This window comes from Vitis vinifera, chromosome 5 (genome assembly GCF_030704535.1).
Source record: "Vitis vinifera cultivar Pinot Noir 40024 chromosome 5, ASM3070453v1".
Classification (NCBI taxonomy): Eukaryota; Viridiplantae; Streptophyta; class Magnoliopsida; order Vitales; family Vitaceae; genus Vitis; species Vitis vinifera.
The window spans coordinates 8,899,203-8,918,956 of NC_081809.1; the positions used below are offsets into that span (position 1 = coordinate 8,899,203).

At 33.2% G+C, this 19,754-nt stretch overlaps 1 protein-coding gene and 1 long non-coding RNA gene across 2 annotated transcripts; one reads left to right on the top strand and one right to left on the bottom strand.

The window, feature by feature from the left end:
• Positions 1–5,590: 5,590 nt before the first annotated feature.
• Positions 5,591–12,002, bottom strand: LOC132253807 (uncharacterized). Its single transcript, XR_009465670.1, has 2 exons — positions 11,324–12,002; positions 5,591–7,095 (listed from the first exon to the last, which is right to left on the bottom strand). It is a non-coding gene; the product is annotated as an uncharacterized LOC132253807 (long non-coding RNA).
• A 4,335-nt stretch (positions 12,003–16,337) lies between these two features.
• On the top strand, positions 16,338–19,331 carry LOC100266478 (peroxisomal membrane protein PMP22). The gene is made up of 7 exons (XM_002285314.5): positions 16,338–16,537; positions 16,856–16,954; positions 17,065–17,166; positions 17,305–17,380; positions 18,391–18,461; positions 18,558–18,643; positions 19,123–19,331. Exons 1-7 carry the CDS (start codon positions 16,466–16,468, stop codon positions 19,172–19,174), a joined length of 558 nt encoding a protein of 185 aa, XP_002285350.1. The 5' UTR covers positions 16,338–16,465; the 3' UTR covers positions 19,175–19,331.
• Positions 19,332–19,754: the final 423 nt, after the last annotated feature.

Sequence of the window (19,754 nt, forward strand, 5' to 3'; positions counted from 1 at the left end):
TCGCGCATGATAATTCGAATACTTATCCCACTAATGATGTTTGAGAGAAATTTTTTTTTCCATCTTCCACTATTTTTTGAAACAAACCAATGAAAACATGATTAACCTACCTATGATTACACATTGAGTAGGGGGTATATAAAATTTGAGTCACTGTAAAATGTATTTACACTAAGTGTACATAACAGATATATTAACTGTACAAAGGTGTACAAGACAAAATTATACAACAATTTTTCTTCTTTTCTAAAACCAAACTAATATAAATATGGTTAACCGACCTATTGTCAGATATTCATGAGATGATGTATGAAATTTGAATTATTGTACAAAAGTATTACACTAACTGTACAAGACAAATTTACTAATTGTACAAGGGTATACAAGACTACTTTTTGTTAAAGATTTCAAGTGATTTTGAAAAACTTTTCCATTTTTTTCCACTTAAAGATTTTTTTCCCACTCAAATTCTCTCACTCAAGAATTGTTTCAAATTTTATTTTTAAATTTCATCATCAAAATTTTGTAATTGCATATTTTGTTTTTATAGTTTTAGCAATGTTCTTTCTTTCCACTTTTTTTTTTTTTTGTGAAATTTTATCCAATTGAATCTATATTTTAAATTATAATCATATTTATCAAATTTTTTTACTAAGATTATCTTTAATTCTTTTAATATATTTATACTCATTTATTTAAAAAATGAAAAACTAATTTTTTTTTTTTTTTAAACATGTTCTATTACCTTTCAAGTAAAAAATTAAATAAGTTTGAAAGTCAATAAAAAAAATTAAATACCACTTTCAATAATTTTTAGATAAAATTTTATATAATATATTTTATTTGAAATTTAATTTCTAAAGTTTAACTCAAAAATTGTATTGACAATTTTCTTGTTGTGAGTTAAAATACTTTGTATTAGTTTATTTAGATAAGAAAAATTATTAATATAATATTAAAACTTTATATCTTAGTTTTTTTTTTTCAATAAATTTATCTTTTTAAAAATTTTAAAATAAAAACATTAAAAATTAAAAAGCTAAAAGAATATATATATATATATATATATATATATATATATATATATATATATATATATATATATATATATATATATATAATAAAGTGAAGTGATAGTCAATTTTTAAAATTTTTAAAATATGATTAATGTAGAAAATATAAAAAAATAATTAAAAATAAGAGAAAAATATAGATGAAAGGGTAATATAAATTTAAAATAAAAAATGAAAATTAAACTAAAAGATAAAAAATATTTGGATTCCTAAAATTTTTATCATTGCTTATAATAAGAGCAAAAAGATTCAATATCTTTAAAAATGAAAAACAAAAAAACATTATTGTTTTTTATTTGACATAAAATAGAAATATAGATTAGAAGAAAAAGAAAAAAAAAAGTTAGAAATGAGTAATACTTGATAGGGAATAAAAAAAGGAAAAAAAACATAAAAAAAATTAAAATTCACACTTGTGCCATATAAGGGTTAAGGGTATTTTAGGGATTAATAAAAAATAATATCTTTCATCTTAATTTTCATACTTTGTTAGGGTTTTAAGCTTAAATATACATGATATATAGACCAAATATTAATTTTTGGCCGCAACCGGACCAAAACACAATTCTTCCTATTTGATATCTCAATCAATTTGTCCTTACGTGAAGGAAAATCATTAGTCCGAAAAGACATGTCAAGCAATTACAACACTTTCCTTTTCGTCATTTTGGTTTCTTTTACATTAGCTGGCATTGGTTACATCCTTTAAGAAGCTTTAGCATGCCGAAAGCTTGTTACAGCACCACCCCTGGACCCAGTGTCTCAATGTTGAATACCTTTCTCATGTAACACAAGTCTGAATCATGCCACAGTGCTAGACCCATTTCCAGGCCTTGATGATTCATCCCACACTCACATGCCCAATGGAAGTCAGTGGGAAGGCACTCAAAACTCCTACTCTTGACTCTCTGAAATGGATGGGAAGGACGATGCAGAAGGGGTCCCCTAGGTGCCCAAAAATGGACGGTATGTTTTGTTACTGGCGCCTTGTGAAGGAAAAAAATGGAAAGGAAAGAGGAAAGAAATTGAGAGAGGCCCCAATACTAAGTGGGGAACATTGAAATGCATTAGTGTGTTAAGGCTAATAGAAGCAATTCATCACCACACAGGATATATTAGTGGAGACTTTTTATAAACAATGATAGAGACAGTAGCACTAAATCAAGCAAGCAAAAGAAAGAAAGGATTAGTGGGCGTAAAAACAGTATTATTTGGACCCTTGTTTGGTGGGTCTATCAGAACACTTACCTCTCAAGACCTACCCCAACTTCTATCAGGATGCACCATTTTCTATTCAAAGCTTAGAAAATAAAATATACATATATATCAATATCAGATCCATGTTTTGAAATGCTTGACCAATAGTTTGAGGCAAAATAGGATTTCTGGTGCTCTAAGTTGTCATTGAACAAGTCATTCTTCCATAACACCATATCGTTCAAGTATCACACAGAAAACCCCATTAAGGACTTCACAGCACAAGCACTAAAATAATGAGATCATATAAAGGTAGGATCTGTTGGAATTTTTGTCCAAACAGAAAACTAATCTGAGTGTTGAAAGGTCAATGAAGTGCATATCTAAGACATGATGTCAAATTCACGTTACGAAAGAGCTGCATAGGGCATCCCATACACACTGAATCAAACAACAGCCTTTCATCTTCAAACAACGGATGTGCTTCAATAATACAAGAACGACAAATGAGACTATTACACCTTGGTTCATGTCCATGGGATGCCAGATGAAATAAATTGACGAGATCAAGATGCAGTCATGACGCGATCATCGTCATGGAACCCTCATAAATCAGCATATGGCTGGGCCAGCCCACTGGTAAACAAACATTATTAGATTCTTCATTCCCTGTTAGAATGATCTTTTTCTTTTCTTGGGTGGTGGAGGTTGCTCAAGAATGAAGAAACATTTTGATAAATGGCAACTTGAATCCACTTGACTTGGAGGCAAGGAAGTGTTCCTTCACATAACAGGGAAAGGCATTTGATCCAGGATTCTTTTTTTAATCCTAAAAAATGCTAGTTTCAGAGGACCACAGATTCTCAAGAATGAGAATGGGTACAAATGACCTTGCAAGACAGCACAATTTCCTTAGCAAAAAGATGAAACCGAGCGGACGTCTCCCTTGCTTCATAAAGATAATTTATTCAGTTTGAAGAAGCTCTATGCTCTTCTGGTGCACATACAAAAAACCACAAATATATGTGCATGACAGACAATACCGCATCAAGTTCAACAGTTATAGACATGCGTAATAATCTACAAAGCTATCTTGCTGTCAGCAAAGGATTCCACTCTGCTTGAATGCCCATAACAGCATAATGATAAAAGAAGAGCTCCAGTTTCACTTAATTATAGCACAATATCACATGGGTATAGAAATGAAGCATCATGTTTCAGATTTCATGTCATCAAACTGGTTGTTCTTTGATATTGGGATGCAGTGAGATCATGTGACAAAATCTTGTGTGCCACTAATTTGAAAAAGTATTCAGAAAAATAAAAGACAGACACTAGAATGTTATCAGAAACTAAATAGGCTCATTTCAAATTCTATATACATTGACTTGTTCAACTTCCATCAGAAATCCAAATGCTCCAGGAAAGTTGAATCCCATAAGTAATACCTACCTCAAAAGTACTCTTTCTAATTTAGTTAGTGGCCCTGAAAGTTCCATTTTCAACACAGTTTTGATTTATCAATAGGATAATTCCTAATATGGTCATGAAATGTCCAACCTTCATGTCTTATCCAGAAAAGAACTAAAAGAAAAAGAAATATATCAAACAGAGAATCACTGCATCACAATCCTTTGACAGGGCTGATGTTTGATTTATTGGAGCATTTATTACATGCAGTAAGTAAAGCGAGTATTATTGTTGATGGTCAATGAACTCAATTCATGTCACAGGCCTTTTCTTGTTGTTCTTTTTCATACATGCTGTAAAATGGCCAATGGATCCAAGGATTACGAGAAAACCACACAAATTGTACTATTACCATATCCATTTTAATGTGGCAAGTGCAGGAATTTTGAATAATCATCATTAGAGGTAGTAAGGGCGACATGGAATGACCCATGGAAATGGAACATTTCCATTGCACTTCATGAAGAATTTTAAAGGTGAAAAGACACTAGTGCACTTATTTGCTATTGTTTTAGAGTGACATCTCCATTTTCTCCAATAACCATTCTAGTAGATTAGATTGATCCCTCGAAATTCAAATGCTACCAAAAACCAACATTACATGCAAGATCCAAGTATCGTCAAATAGAATTATACCCTGTCCTACTAAAGAGAGAATTAGCCTTCATCATGCATGGAAGAAACCTTCACCATGAGGAACAAGATGGGGGAAAAGAATCCACGTTTAACTAGATTAGAGGACAGTAAACATTCTTCCATAGAGTTCCCAAATGGAGAAAGATACACCTCATTATGACGCTTCAGTAGATAAAATATTGCTGAAAGAGCATCTGAGCTTGAAACTTATTTTGACGGGCTCTAGAAGAAGTTAAGAAGGAGGCTTCTTTCTTAATCTGGTGGGGGATAGGATCCAAACTCAGACAGGTTTCCTTTTAGATTGTCTCTCAGTTGCCGGGATATTATTAAGATGATTAGAGGAAGATCTCTAAAGCATTCCATTTGTCAATAAAGGCACCAGTATCAAGTTGATTGATTAGCTAGATTGCAAAGGAAAGGGGTTCTGTAAGTTTTAAGGACTTTCAACCTATTTTCTAAGGAAAGGGCCCTTATAAGGTTAACTCAAATATTTTACCCAGTAGACTGAAAAGGGTTTTGGGTGAGACCATTTCCCTGGCTAAAGGTGCTTCCATAAGTGGGAGACAAATTACAAGCGCCATTCTTGTAGAAATCGAGTGTGTGGATTATAGGACCCTTGTGGACAGTTCAATTAGCTGTAGATGATCTCCACTGGTGGCTAGATGTTTCACCTAGTATGATGTTGATCATGAGTTTTAGGAGTTGTTTACTCTTATCGCCAAGGCCGACATGGTGTATTCTCGTTCATTACCACATAAGCAGATAGTGTTACCAAAAACAACTGCCAAAGTTCATCAGCTCAAAGACAACCCTTGCAGCAAACCATTCTCATTGCTCTACCATACATTCATTCCAAATGGAGGATGAAACATATATGGGGGCTCAATTCTTACATCTCTCATCTAAGCAAGCTTCAACTATTTGGGGGTCTAAAATTGTCTACCTGGCAAGCTGGTTAAGATTCAACCTTATGGCTTTAAAAAAACCCTTTGAATTCCCAAAATTTGCAACCAAAAGCACTTGGGTAATTACTTCAAACCAAAATTAAGCACTTGGGTTTTCAGGCTTTGTTGAGAACAAACCCTTGTTCTTGAAATTACTAACAAATATTAGTGAAAGTACCATAGAAACTCCAATTGGGGATAGCCTTAAGTGCTTTAACTACTGGATTTAGCTCCTTCACATATTTTTAATTCCACAAAAATAAAATTAAAAAATAGAGAAATTAAAAAATATTATATTAATAATTAGCATAAAACTCTGTTCTAAATCCAATCTACAACTGGGTTTTGTTAAATAAAATCAAACATGGTAAATAGGTCCTTATAGTTCATCGGTATCACCATCATCACTGTAAAACAAGATAACTGTAACATTCATGGGAGCTGATTCTCACCGGAATAACTCGGATAGGGCTGACTGAGTGAGAGCACCGCGTTGGCTCAGTCAAACTCAGAGTGTGGTTGTCCCTTTCAAGAAGACACCGTTTTGCCTATTTTGGCATATTTTCAAACTATTGTGAAAATTAATATTTTTTTATTATTTTTAAACTACTTTAAAATTAATTTAAAATCATATTTTGAAATTACCAATCCTATACAAATTCAAAATCGCATTTTCTAATTCACGAAAAGTTATACTTTCCAACATGCAGTTTCTAAATTGTATTGAAGCCATAATTTCAAAATGGGGTTTTAGAGAAATTAAAAAAAATAAAATAGAATAAAAATGTCATAAGTGACCCTTCTTGAACAATAGTTTGGGAGAAGCCTCAAGATGGATATTTTAATGGTTTAAATGGATGGTTGAAATTAAAACTCTATTCCAACTCCCATTAGAGACCAATCCACAATTACTAATGCCATGTTTGGTTAGTGGAAAGTTTGGGGGAAAATAGAGGGAAATAAAATAAAGAGAAAAAGAAGAAGAAAAATAAAAAAGATTTAAAATTAATAAATTATTTTTATATACTACTTCAATTTTTTTTTACCTATTTAATTCTTTTATATAAATATTAGAGAATTTAAAAATATATAAATTTTTTAATAATTTTAATTATATTTAACTTTTTTTTACATTTTTCATAATAAAATCAAATAAGAGAAAATTATTTTTCTTAATAATTTTTTTTCTTTTCCTAATATTTTTCAAGAACCAAATATAACCGAATGGAAATAAAATGAAAAACATTATCATGAAAAGGAAAGGTATCCAATTAAAATCAATAATTATATTAAAGTAAGGATAATGTTACTTCTCGTAAAAACTATGTTTTACCTTGTGAAAGAAATTATTTCATGTTTAATAAAACTTTTATAATATTAATATAATCTTTTAAAAATTGTAATTTTGACTTTAATTTAAGCTTTTAGTTAAAGTTTAAAAAAAATAAATCATTTGAATTGACTTTTAAGAAGTCAAAAGTCTTTTTTTTAACTCGTTGGTTTGATTTTTATTTTATTTTTATAAAACGGTTTGACTTAAAAAAAAGAGTTTATAGTCTTAATTAGAAAGCTTATTTAAATATTCTTAATTTAAAAAATGACAACATGGGTACATGTGAGATTTCTATTCTTTTTCCTTTTTTTTTTCTTTTTTTCTTTTGTAATTTAATAGGCTTTTTCTTAAGACATAACATATGTGTATGATATTTTTTGGATGTAATTAATTAATGCAGGTTGCATAGGATGGTGTCTCCCATGTGTCACCTTCGGCCAAACTGCAGAAGTGTTAGATGAGGGGGAAACTTGTAAGTATCACCAATCAAATAATTCTAATATATTTATATATTAGAATTATTTTAGCTAAAAAAAATTAATTGTTTGCTAACACAAATAAAACCCTAGTCTATATTAAAAAGGAATTAAAAGATGAATAATAATTTCCTAAAACATGTTAAAATAAATAAATAAAAAATTATCTGGAAATTTCACAAGTTAATGTCAATTCCATAGATATAGGAGATTGTAAAATCCAGAGTTTGGGATCAAAGTCGATTCAAAATCAAATTGAATTTCAAGACCAATTTTACATCAGAAGCTTTGATTTTCACTTATTAAATCTATTGATTAATTTAATTTTCGGTTTTAAACATTTATAGTTCATATTCATTTTATAGATTCAACTGTTAGATTCATTAATGATGAGATCAAACTAAGTTAACTAATGATAAAGGTTTTCCAAGAGTTACTAATATCTCAGGAAGGATTCTTCTATATTCCTCATCTAAGGTGAACTAACAAGGTAGATGTATTCATATTGATTTATAACATAAAAGTACAAAGAAAACCAATCAAAGATTAGTATGATGTTGCTACTCCTTTCGATTATTCACCTTCATGTTAGTATTTTTAAATCACATCATATTAGTCAAATCTAGTGAAGAATTTCCTCGCATAACCCATGTTTCATCACCAAGAAAATAAAATAGAAAGGAATGAAAAAGAAAAAAAAAGAAAATTAAACCTTTATTGTATAAAGAACCGAAAAGCAAGAGTCATCAATTTTTCCTCATGAACTTAAAACCTAAAAGAAAGCAAATATATATAGTGTAACCCTGAAAGAGACATGTGTCACCTTCTAATTAACCACTTATTCTTATTAAAAAAACAAAAGAAGAAAATTATGAGTTACTAAATGATAAGAACATGTTTTAAATTGGTTGGAGTCGAAAAGAAGTGATTTTGAAATGGATGGAGACTTGATCCCAACTTTGTAGACCTTGATCTCAAAATTTAGGGTGAAATCAAAATCATTTCGAAATCATAAGTGATGCATATCTAAATGGCAATGGGCATCTAAGGATCCACATTTTTGTCATGCATTCCCACTCAGTTGTGTGACTCGCTTTTTATGTGTGAAAAAAAATATATATGTATATTTTTAGAAAAGTTTTTAGAGTCGTCACTTATTTTTGTTTTATTTTTAAGAAGGAAAAACAAAATAAGACTCCCGAAAGAAAAGCAAGTTTATGAAAACCAAGTCTAGGTCCAAGATCAGATCACCTATTGAACAGAAATGGTCCATAACACTCCTCTAAACCCTAAAATCAAGTCTCTACTAATCAAGTTAATGCAAATAAGGTAATTTATTAGTTAATCTATGAGTACTAATAGGATAAAGGCAAATCATGCATAGGGTGTAAATAAAAACATAAGATGAAGATTGGACCGTATCTTGGCAACAAGGTGAGCGTTTCATGAGAAATTATGTTAATATATAATAATAAACACAAAATATCTCATGTATGTCACAAAGCAAGGCAGAGATCAATCAATATTTATTAAGTATAGCAATCAATGATCAAAGGAGAAAACTCATATATAGGGGCCCACCAAAACTCAATTTATTTTTTCATCAATTAATTCCATTTTATTGATTATCACGAGGGATTATAGAAATTTGGATGAATTTTATTATTTGTGGAATTAGAAAATTTATTCATGTTTATTAAAAATCAAGAAAAATCAGAAAATTATTTAAAATCTAAGAAAATAAGAAAAGGTGCATGACGGAAAAAAATTTGGCAGCAAAAATTTATTGAAATGATGTTAGAGTCCTAAAAAAAGTCTTTTTAAGGACGAATTTTTAAAACTGGGGCTATTTCAGTTGAAAACAGTTTTGAAATTTCAATTTAAAAACCTGTAACTGAGACTGTATTGCTTATGTTGATGTTGCTGCTATATATTGCCATTGTGGGTGCCTTCCCAAGTATGCATTTCTCCACTTGCTCTTCAAATTTGCAGAACATGGTTCAGAATCAGACTGCAACCTGTTATCTGCACTGCTTCTTTTGGCCAAATCACTAAAAACGCCCAGAACTCTATGTTTATCCTCATGGTACAGAGAGCTTACAGCCATACTCAAAATAGATAACACCTTGTCCTTCTTCTCTTCAAGTGTTCCTTGGAATCTGGCCTCCCTTGTACCATCTTGTTTAAATTGTCCTCATTGCACAGAAGAGATAGTATCTTCTTTCCTTGTAAGGACAGCAATCTGCATGTATTTCATGAAGGTGGATAGAAGGTGATCTTTAGCTTTTGACGGCTCCACACGTACTGACAGACTCTCTGTGAGCTTCAGCATTGAAGATGCAAAAAGCTTCATCAACCCAAGTTTAACTATCTCATCAGGAGCTATGGGGAAATCTTGAACTGCGGCCGTGGTTGTAGGCGTGAGTATAGCCTATAGTTTTCAGCAAACCTCACATGGAACACCACATAGCCGCAACCTGTACCCTGTATTCTGCTTCATGAAGAAAAGCAAGACCCTCTGCTGCATCTAAAGCAATTTTCATTCTTGTTGATCAAGTCAGTGTAGCACACACTAGGATGGCCATGCACACGTGGGAGCCGGGGACTTAGGAAGTGAATATTGGATATGGTATTCAAGTCCTCTGATCTTTATTCAACTTCTGATGGTTCATTCAAGTAAATGACCCTTGCATCAAATCGAATTTTCAGGCACAAAAATCTGACATCTCCGACTTTGTTCCCCTTTGTACAGAACAGCTAAACTTGGGAGAATTCTGTCCCTTCTCAAGATCATCAAAAGCAGCTGGAGAAAGCAGGCAACATCAAACTTCTGGATCCTCAAGGAATTCCCACAAAGACCCGATTTCCAAACCCCATGCAGAATACAGTGTCAAGTTCTCCGGCATATATTCTGGAGGCTTTACAAGTGAAGGACAAAAAGCTGATGAGCGTAGGCTAGCTTCTTTCCTGATGTTCTCTTTATGACTACGGGTCAAAGGATTCAGAAGACATGGAAGTCAACCATGGTTAATTATGCACTGGGTTTGCAAGATTGCTCCTGACAGCAAGTGTTCGTTTGTTGTTAGACAGTGCTGAGGGCTTTGAGAGTCTCTGCCAAGAGCTGGTTCAGTTTGTAGATCCCTGAGTAGAAACCAGAGCAACTGAGTGGATAAGAAACAGGAGAATGAGTGGTCACACTGTCGGATGACTTCATTGGAGTAACCTTAAAGGCATGGGAGTCCAGAGATCTCTCGGATGAGGTTTGTGAGATTATGTTGGGAAATGTAAGATTTGGAAATAAGGCTTCAAGATGAACTGATATGGTTACGGCTATCGAGAGGAACCTGACATATCTCAACTGTTGTTCCTTCAGGTTAAGCTTCCTGAAGCTTTCTTGCAGGATAAGGACCCCCTTTCTAACAGCTTCCTGCAGCTTTTCAGCTATTCCGGTTAGAGCAGGGACACTAGTGAGTTTACTTGATGACATAACCTAATGAATTGCCTCACAACATTCAGCATATCCACAAACAACCATGAGCCCTCATTAATCAATACAAGTAACTTCTCCACCAAGATTAATTACACCAATGCACTGACCAGCTTGACAATCCCGAATCCTTATAGTCTCATCTTCACTACCAGTATATGACTTATCAAACCCAGATGGCAAAGTAATCCCAAATACAAAACTCCAATTCAGCTCCATGGCCAATATTTTGGACTAATAGACTGGAGCACAGATATAATCACAGAAACCCTCCATTTAGTTCATTTCTCTTCACAACCTCACTTTTCCAGTCTCATCAACTTGGCCATTGATGACCTCATCCCCACCATCAACAAAAAACAGAGCAATAAACAGAGAGGAGCAAAAAAAAAAAAGAAACAGGATATGAACTTAGCTATATTTCACGGATTGTCAAAGAGCAAGAGCAAGTGGAATCAACAGGAAACAAAGCATGATTTTTATATATCAAGTTCAGGGATGAAGCCATACATCAGATACTTATAGAAGGAGTCAAGGAAACCAAGATAAAATCAAACAGAGCATATATGCACACAAACAGATTCAGCAAAACAAACCAGTAATCCTTGATGCCCAAACCAATCAATAAAATCACACCCAGGAATCTGCAGAAAGATTTAGCAGAATAATGTGATAACGAGGAAATGTGAAGTTCACAGAGACCTTACCTGGAAGTTTCCTCCCCGAGCAAGGTGTGCTCCTCTTCAAGCACTCTTTCTTCCTCCAAAGCCAGCGAGAACTCCCAGCTTCTTCTTCTCCTCTGCTCTGCTTTCTTGTCCTCCAAGACACACTTACCCTCTCTCTCAAAAACAGCCTTCCCTCCTTACCCCTTTCTCTAAAACAGCTACCCAATGGATCCTCTCCAACAGCTCCTCACCGGAAAATGGTCCCCCAGACTAGAATCTGCCCCCCTCCAAGAATATTTTCTCACAGTTCAGCTCACCATCTCTCTCAATTCCCCCCACCCACCCTTTTCGGTTTTCTCCTTCCCCAAGTTTTCTTCTTCTTTTTCTTCCACTCCTCTGCCCTCCAAAATTTCTCTCCCTCTCCTCTCCAAAACCCCTTAGAAAACAAAGCCCCTCTGCTCTCTCTCTCTCTCTCTAAGGACCCCCTCCAAAGCGTGCTGCCCTCTGCAGAGATTGTCCCTCCAACTGCAGAAAACTACCTCCTACCCCCAACAAACTCTTACCAGAAAAATTAAAAAACCTTTTCCCTGCCGCGTGTCTCCTCCAGGGTGGTTTAAAAAAAGTCCCAGAAAACCAAAGGTGGCCCAAAAAGAGAGTCCCACGCCGACGGCCCAAAATGGGGTCTACAGCATCTTTAAATTTCAATATATTTTATATTCATCCGCTGCCCTCCTCTTCCTTTGCAATTCCTCGCGTCGAATTGATGTTTTCTACTTTGAAATGAGCTCCACAATGCGAATTTAGCCTTTTCCGCATAATTTCATTCTTGCTAATCATCTTCATAGTTTGTCTTTTATATTTCACGTCCATGTCTTGCTCTTTTTATCTTTGCTTAACTCTCATCTTCCTCCACATATCATAAATCTCCTCTTTTTGAATGCTTGAACCCCTTTCTACCTTGGTTAAAGATGAATTATTTACTTCGCATCTTTTTCATCCCTTTACCTTGAAATTAGATTCAAAATAAATATTAGTGCTATATGTGGGGGCTTCCCTCCACGTGTCTTTCTCGGTTGGGAACGACACCAACACTATAATTAGGATTTCAATACTAATTTGTGATATTAATTTGAACTTTTGTATTGCATAAATTTTATTGTTTATGTGTCATCGGAATACATATTTTGACTCCAATTAATGCTCAAAGGACAATATTTTTTCAAAAGTCCACTTGTAATAGTTAAGAAATATTTGTGCTTAAGACAGTGTCTCTTTCAAATTTCAACTAGTAATGTAGAGTTGAAGTTGTGACTCACAAAGGGTATATTGGCAGCATGCTATGTACATGGATGCTTATATTGGGTGTTGATGAATCCAATGGACATATTCATGTATTTACATAGAGAAATTACACCATAAATTTGGATTACCAACTGAGTCTTATTGTGACTGCTTTGTACACTTCTCTTGTAAGACATGTGCTCTTTGCCAAGGACACATTAAGCTCAAAAACAGAGGCTTAGACCCCTCCAAAGGTCTTAATTCTTTTTATTGACCAATTGCCTAGTCAATTGATATACCTTTTTTAATTTACAAATAAAAGTAATGTTATTAATTTCTTATGATATGTTGTTGCTATTGTTGTTGTTGTTATTTAGGATGGATTGGGCCCTGAATTCACCTCCCTCGATGCCTCCTTCCATGTACAAATAACCAACTTCATCATCTATTATTTTGAAGGGAGAATAAGACCCAAGATAGTCATTACAAATAATTTAGATGATTGTAAGTCTACTATTTAATAAAGAAAATATAAGCACTTGTAGAGAGCCTATTTTCCATAGGATAGTGTTATTCGTGTTTCTCATTCCCTATCATCTCTTGGATCGCAAGTCAAGGGCTAATTCTAGCAATAAAAATAAGATTTTCTAGTATTCTTATTTCTCAAAAAATTTGGTGATACCTATATGTTTGTTAGCCAATATATAGCTTTAAACTCAATTAATACACCTATCTATTCATTCAAATTATCTCATTAATGAACTTATTTGTTGATTTCTTTTGGATAAGTGGATGTTCAAAGTTTATGATCATAAATTAACAAATTGCAATGATTCACTCATTAGGTTACATCCAATATATCAAATTGTATGTCATGATAATAACTTCATATCACTAACATTTTATGAAATTCTATACTTTTTTCATGATTTTAAATAGTTTTATTCCCCCTTTTTTTAAAAAAATAAAATAAGAAATTATTATGTATGCCATGTACTCTAGTAATTAAATGATAAAAATGGGATTTTCATTAAAAATTTCAAAGCAAATATCATAACATCACATACATAAGATATCTTGAGAAAGTTTGAACACAAATCTAGAGATGTACACTAAAAGTGTTTAACACTGACACCTCCTTGGGTGATTCAACCACTTTATATCCAAGTTAATAATATAAACATTATCTTTGATAATCAAGTAAAAAAAATTCACCATTAGGGTGATTACTCCTACTACAAACATGTCTAGTCTTATCCAATTTAGAAAGTTCATATCCCTTGATTCCTTATGTTTCACCTGTTATAATGGTGATTCTTAAGGTTAGTGATGGTCCAAAATCAAAATGGGTTTGATAATGGAAGCTATGGATTTTGCTAAGATCTTCTACTACTTAATCTTTTAAAGTAATTAAGAATGTAAACCTTAGTAATATCTTGATGAATAAATTGTCTATTTTAAAATATTTTCCAAAAGTATTTATTTTTAAAATTGGAATGTGAAGAGAAAGTAATCTTAAAAAATTCAAAATTTTCATTAGAACACTTTATTCAAAGTGTTAGCCCAAGGGTTCTCCTAATCGGGTTTTGATGATAACAAACCATGGTTAAGTAACTAATTGGTTTAATGTTTAAGAATCTCAGGTATAAACTCGAAAATTCATCAAAAGACCAAATGGATACAAGATCGAGACGCTTGGAAGACTTGAGATCATAGGAAATGAATGTAAGATGATAGCATGAGTGCACTTAGGATGTTCATACCTTTTCATGCATCTTAGAAAACTCGGTTTATTCTTTAAAACTTGATTTTCTTTAAAACCCGAGTTTTATCAAATATACCTTAGGCAAATTGATTCAAAATTGGCATATTAACTCACCTAAAGACCTTGCCTAAGTGTTAGAAAAGAAAGGAATCAAAAAATAGGTTTTTCGGGGCCAAAAAGGCTCAACCGGTCGAGGCTAAGGTCAACCGGTCAACCTGTTGATGAACCGGTCAACCGGCTGAGGTCGTCCGGTCGAGGAAGGTTAAAAACCTTCTCTCTCTCTCTTTCTCTCTCTCTCAGTAGCCTTCTCTTCCTGGTCGAGGTGATTCCTTTACCGGTCGAGGTCCGATCGAGGTCCAATTGAGGCAACGGTAACCTGTCATGCATTAAATGCTCCAACGGCTAGTAAACCGGTCGACCCCTAGCTCGACCGGACGAGGTTGCCTTTTGCTGGTTTTGACTCCCGAGCTTAGAAACCTATAAATTGAGAGTTCCTCTTCATTTATTGACAAGAGAACAATTGCATTCAAAGTTTACCTACCTGTTCTTGATAAAAAATCTCTCATTTCTTTCTTAGTGCATCAAACCATCACTTGCATATTCTTAGTGCACTCTTGTAATTCATCCTAGCTTTCTCTTGTACTTGAACCATCCTTAAGCTAGGTTGAGAGTTTCATCCTTGTGTAAACTGAGTGTGAAAGCTTTCAAGTGGTTCAAATCTTGAAGAGATTGTGTAAGAGTCCATTGGAGCCAGAATCCAAGTGTAAGAAGATTGAAAGCTTGATTGAAGCTTCAAGTTAGTGGAACCCTCACTCAGTTAGGAGATTGAGGAGAGTGGACGTAGGCAAGGGAGTGTCGAACCACTATAAACCCGAGTTTGAATTCTCTAACTTTATCTCTTTCCTTTATTTATTTTGTGCATATATTATTGTGTGAAAAAATATTTTAAAAAACCCAATTCATCCTCCCTTTTGGGTATTTTCCTTAATTATTCATACCCTTTGTTTTATCACAAAGGAATAATCTGTAAAAGAAAAAACTCTTGAATTTGTTAAAGATTTTAACATATAATTTTTTTTTTCTAACTTCTATAAATAGGAAGAGGATTTCTTATTCAAAATACTATATTTAAATTAATAACATTTACGGCTCTTGCTTCAAATTTTTCTACTATTTGGTTTCTTGTCTTACAATATTTTCAAATGTCCTTATTGCTTCAAAATATCTTTAATAATGCTATAAAATCATTCTTTCTATTAAAACATTCAATACATATTTTTGATTTTTTTTTTTCAAAATATTTTATATGATTCAACATAATCTCCATAGATAAGAGAAAAGAAAATCAAATTTATTAATAAATTTAAAAATACACACTTCAAATTCTCTTAATCTTTTACGACTCAAAATCCAATACACCATTTTCCAATCTCTCAACTTTTTGCCTTCTTTTTCCCTCTCTCTAACCATAAATTTATAGTTTGTTCATCCTAATCAAATCCGAATGTATAATTTTATACAAATATTAACCTTCCTAAAAATAAAACAAATAAATAAATAAATAATGCAAATTCCAACAACCGATTGTACACATGGTGTCAGAAAATTCTTTCCCTCAACTTAAAGTGGGACTTCACAAAAGATGTTAAGAGGCATGTAAAATATGTTCACATGAAACACATGATCATCGTGAACCCCATGGGGCTCTGAAATTCTACTATCCATGCTTTTGACTTTGACCCACGTGGCGGCTTCACTTTAAACAATACCATATGAACACATTATGAATTAATTATAGATGTGAATAACTTATTATTTTTTAATTATTTTATTTCCTTAATATCTAAAAATTTTAGATTCTTAATATAAAAATTATCATTCAAATTATTGGTCACAAAACATGGATTAAAGTTTCTAATTGGTGATTAATGAAATCTTAATCATAATTTAGTCTATAATATAATTAGATCGTTTTTATTTATCTTTAATATAAACTATAGGTTAAAAAATTGGACGAATCTTCCTTTGGCTCACCCTCTCCAAAGGTCGAGTCGTCTCTCTTTTCTTCTCGTTGTATAAAGGGTTGGGGAGGTTCAGGTTTGTGACTTGTGAGACACAGAGAGCAGATTGATTACACCATGTCTGACTTGATCAAAGCAGCATGGAGAAACTATCTCCTTCAACTCCAACTCCACCCTCTCAGAACTAAGGTTTCTTCTCATTCTCATTTTCTTCCATTTAAGCGTTCCTTTTACTTCAGAACCTTCTTTCCCATCATGTTTGGTTGCTGAGAAAAGTGGAGAGACAGAAAAGGCAAATTTGAGCTTTTGGGTATGATGGCTGTTGTGGTTTTGGATTCCCTGAATTCGTGGATTGGCTGGGGTTGAGTTGACTTTGAAGTTCCTTTCGTTTCCTCAGCAACCAAACAGAGCTTTGCTTTATATATGTATTTTTTTTTCTTGTGGAATATGTCAAAGCTAAATCGGAGTCTGTTCTGTGAATCCTCATGGGATTGATGTTGTTTTCAGGCAATTACAGCTGGGGTTTTAGTTGGATGCAGCGATGTAATCGCTCAGAAGATTTCTGGGATCAAAAGGCTTCAATTGAGAAGACTGATTCTTATGATGGTATGCAGATTTCGTTCTATTTTTCCCCTTCGGATTCGCTGATCATTCTGGTCAGTTGATATGTTAAATTTGCAATATGATTTATGTTTGATGGTTGAATTGATACGCAGCTATATGGGTTTGCGTATTCTGGGCCATTTGGGCACTTCCTCCACAAATTGATGGATATTATTTTTAGGGGAAAGAAGGACAATACAACAGTTGCCAAAAAGGTGAATCCCTTTTATATGGATTTGAAAGCCTTAGCATATAAATCTTATGGGCCCTTGATGTGTGTTTCTAATATTTGTCTCCATGAAAAACTTGTTTGTATTTATTTTGAAAATGACAGATCAATTGTTTTGTTTTAGGTGGTGTTGGAACAATTGACTTCTTCTCCCTGGAACAACATGTTTTTCATGATGTACTATGGCTTGGTAGTTGAAGGTATTCAATTTTCCTTCTTAGATGTACTGTTTGTTTCGATTCCGAGCGGTTTCAATACTTTTACCTCTTAAAAAGTTAGTGTGACTAAAACCAACTTCCATGGGGATGTTTCATTTTCCACTTCTCCATTTGTGACTTGGACCATCTCTAGCTAGATGATTTGTGGGTTTGTGCCCTAAATCATGGTTTGTGCTTTCGAAAAACACGGGCTATATGGGAGAGAAGGAAAGTTGAGTTGAGATGGTGATGATCATGAATCACAAATTGGTTGCTTGTGTTTGTCCAGTAACAGGTCATAGAAAATGTAGATACCTTTTAAAATTGAATGTACAGATTCACAGAGGACCCTTGTATTCAGTATGATCATTCTTTCAATTGAGATTTGTTTTTGAATTCAATCACAATATGATCAAAGGGAAAGTAATGAATGGGTTACAGAGTGAAAATTCTACCTGATAGATGTTCAAGGACAAAAAATGAGTTCCCTCGTCATCGTGGCCCAGAAACTGGAACACTTAAAACAGATCAGTGAAATGCTAGAAGAATAGGGTAGAAGAATCAGTATTTTTCTGTTATTTCCTATGCTTTTTAAAACCCAAGAAAAAAAACTCCACATAGAGATGTTTCCCCCAGCTTCAAAGTCCAATTCTGCTTTTCACTCTCAGCACAACCTGAAAATTTCTGTTCCTATTTTTTCTTTCTTTTTCTTTAGCTTGATTGTGATCGGTACAATGGTATATTTTCTATAATCGTGTCAGCTAAAAAAAAAATACTGGATAAAGATGTTGTAATGTTTTGAATAGGATATCCAAGTGATCCTTGAATTTTTTTCTTTTGCAAATATTCTAATGTGCATAAAGTTCTGCTGTTGGAATTTTACAGTAGCCTATGTATATATTCCATGTTCTGATAGGTTTGATTTCCAAATACTATGTTAGAATGTGAGAGATGATTGCACACAAACTGTTGTAAATTAAGTTAGAAATTAAGGCAATCATCTGGCATCGCAGGAAGAGGATGGGGGTTAGTGAGGAACAAAGTTCGGAAAGACTACCCTTCTGTACAATTGACTGCATGGAAGGTAAGGAAATGGGGACCATCTTTGGTTGGCACATAAGGAAATTTATGAGTGGTGTGTTAAACTCACAATACAAAGTGTTGATGCCTTTGATTGCAGTTTTGGCCTATTGTTGGTTGGGTAAACTACCAGTATATGCCTCTACAGTTCCGGGTTGTTTTCCACAGCTTTGTTGCCTCATGCTGGTATGCTTCTTCTCCTTCACCTTCACCTTCACTTCACTTCCCTTCCTCTACCAACTCATGCATGTTCTTAGTATATATGAAATTTCCAATAAGAGGGAGTCCGTATATAACAACTCATTCCCTTCCATATAGATATTGTTCACTTTAGGTCCAATGAACTCTCACAATTTTAAAACATGTCTACACAAACAAGTCTATATAGTTGAGACGAGGACATTGTGTTTATATGAAGATGATTGTGATATCTCATATCAGATAGAGGAAAAAATTTATAATACTATATATATAAACGCTTTTTAAAGCTCTGAGACTCCATTATACCTTTGCAAGCAACACCCACATAGGAAGGAGCAGGTGATTAAACTGTAATCTCTTTAGAGTAGTTCGAGACAGGTTGATTTGTTAATAGAGCTTTTTTCATGTGTATATTTCAAATCTGAATGGTTGTTGCTAATATACTCCTTTGGTTGCTACTTCAGGGCTATCTTTCTGAATCTGAAAGCAAGATCTGTTGCCATCAAGAAGGCCTAAAATGGAGGAATTTTTTCTTTTTCTTTTCTTTTCTTTTCTCTTCTCTCTTCATAGACTCCACTTTTTCCCTATCTTTATGATTTGTACTCAAAACTACAATATTACTACTTTGAAACCATTTTCCTCCATAAGTTATGATGGGCTTGCATTGTTGGTATTATTGGTATTGTTTAAAAATTTCTCCCAGTTAATGAGATGTTTTTTTTTGTTGTCATGCTTCATTTCCTGAAAATGAGTTCTAAGACAAAAAAAAAAAGCAGAAATAACAAAATCTTTTTTTAACCTGTTTGGTTGTGTTATTTAAAAACAGTTTTCTGTTTTAAAATTTTTTAATATTGTTTGGTCGTTGCTTTTTGTAAACAATTTTTAAAAACAAAGTGAAATAGAGAAACCAATTTTTAGAGAATAAGGAGTTATTTTCACATGTTTTTAAAAACAAAGGAAAAACATGGATGCGTTTGACCATATTTCTTTAAACATGTTTGTAAAAACTGTTTTTAAATTAAAGAATAAAAAATAGTTTTTAAAAACAAGTTCGAAAAAACATGACCAAACAGGTGCTTTATTTTTCATTAAATTT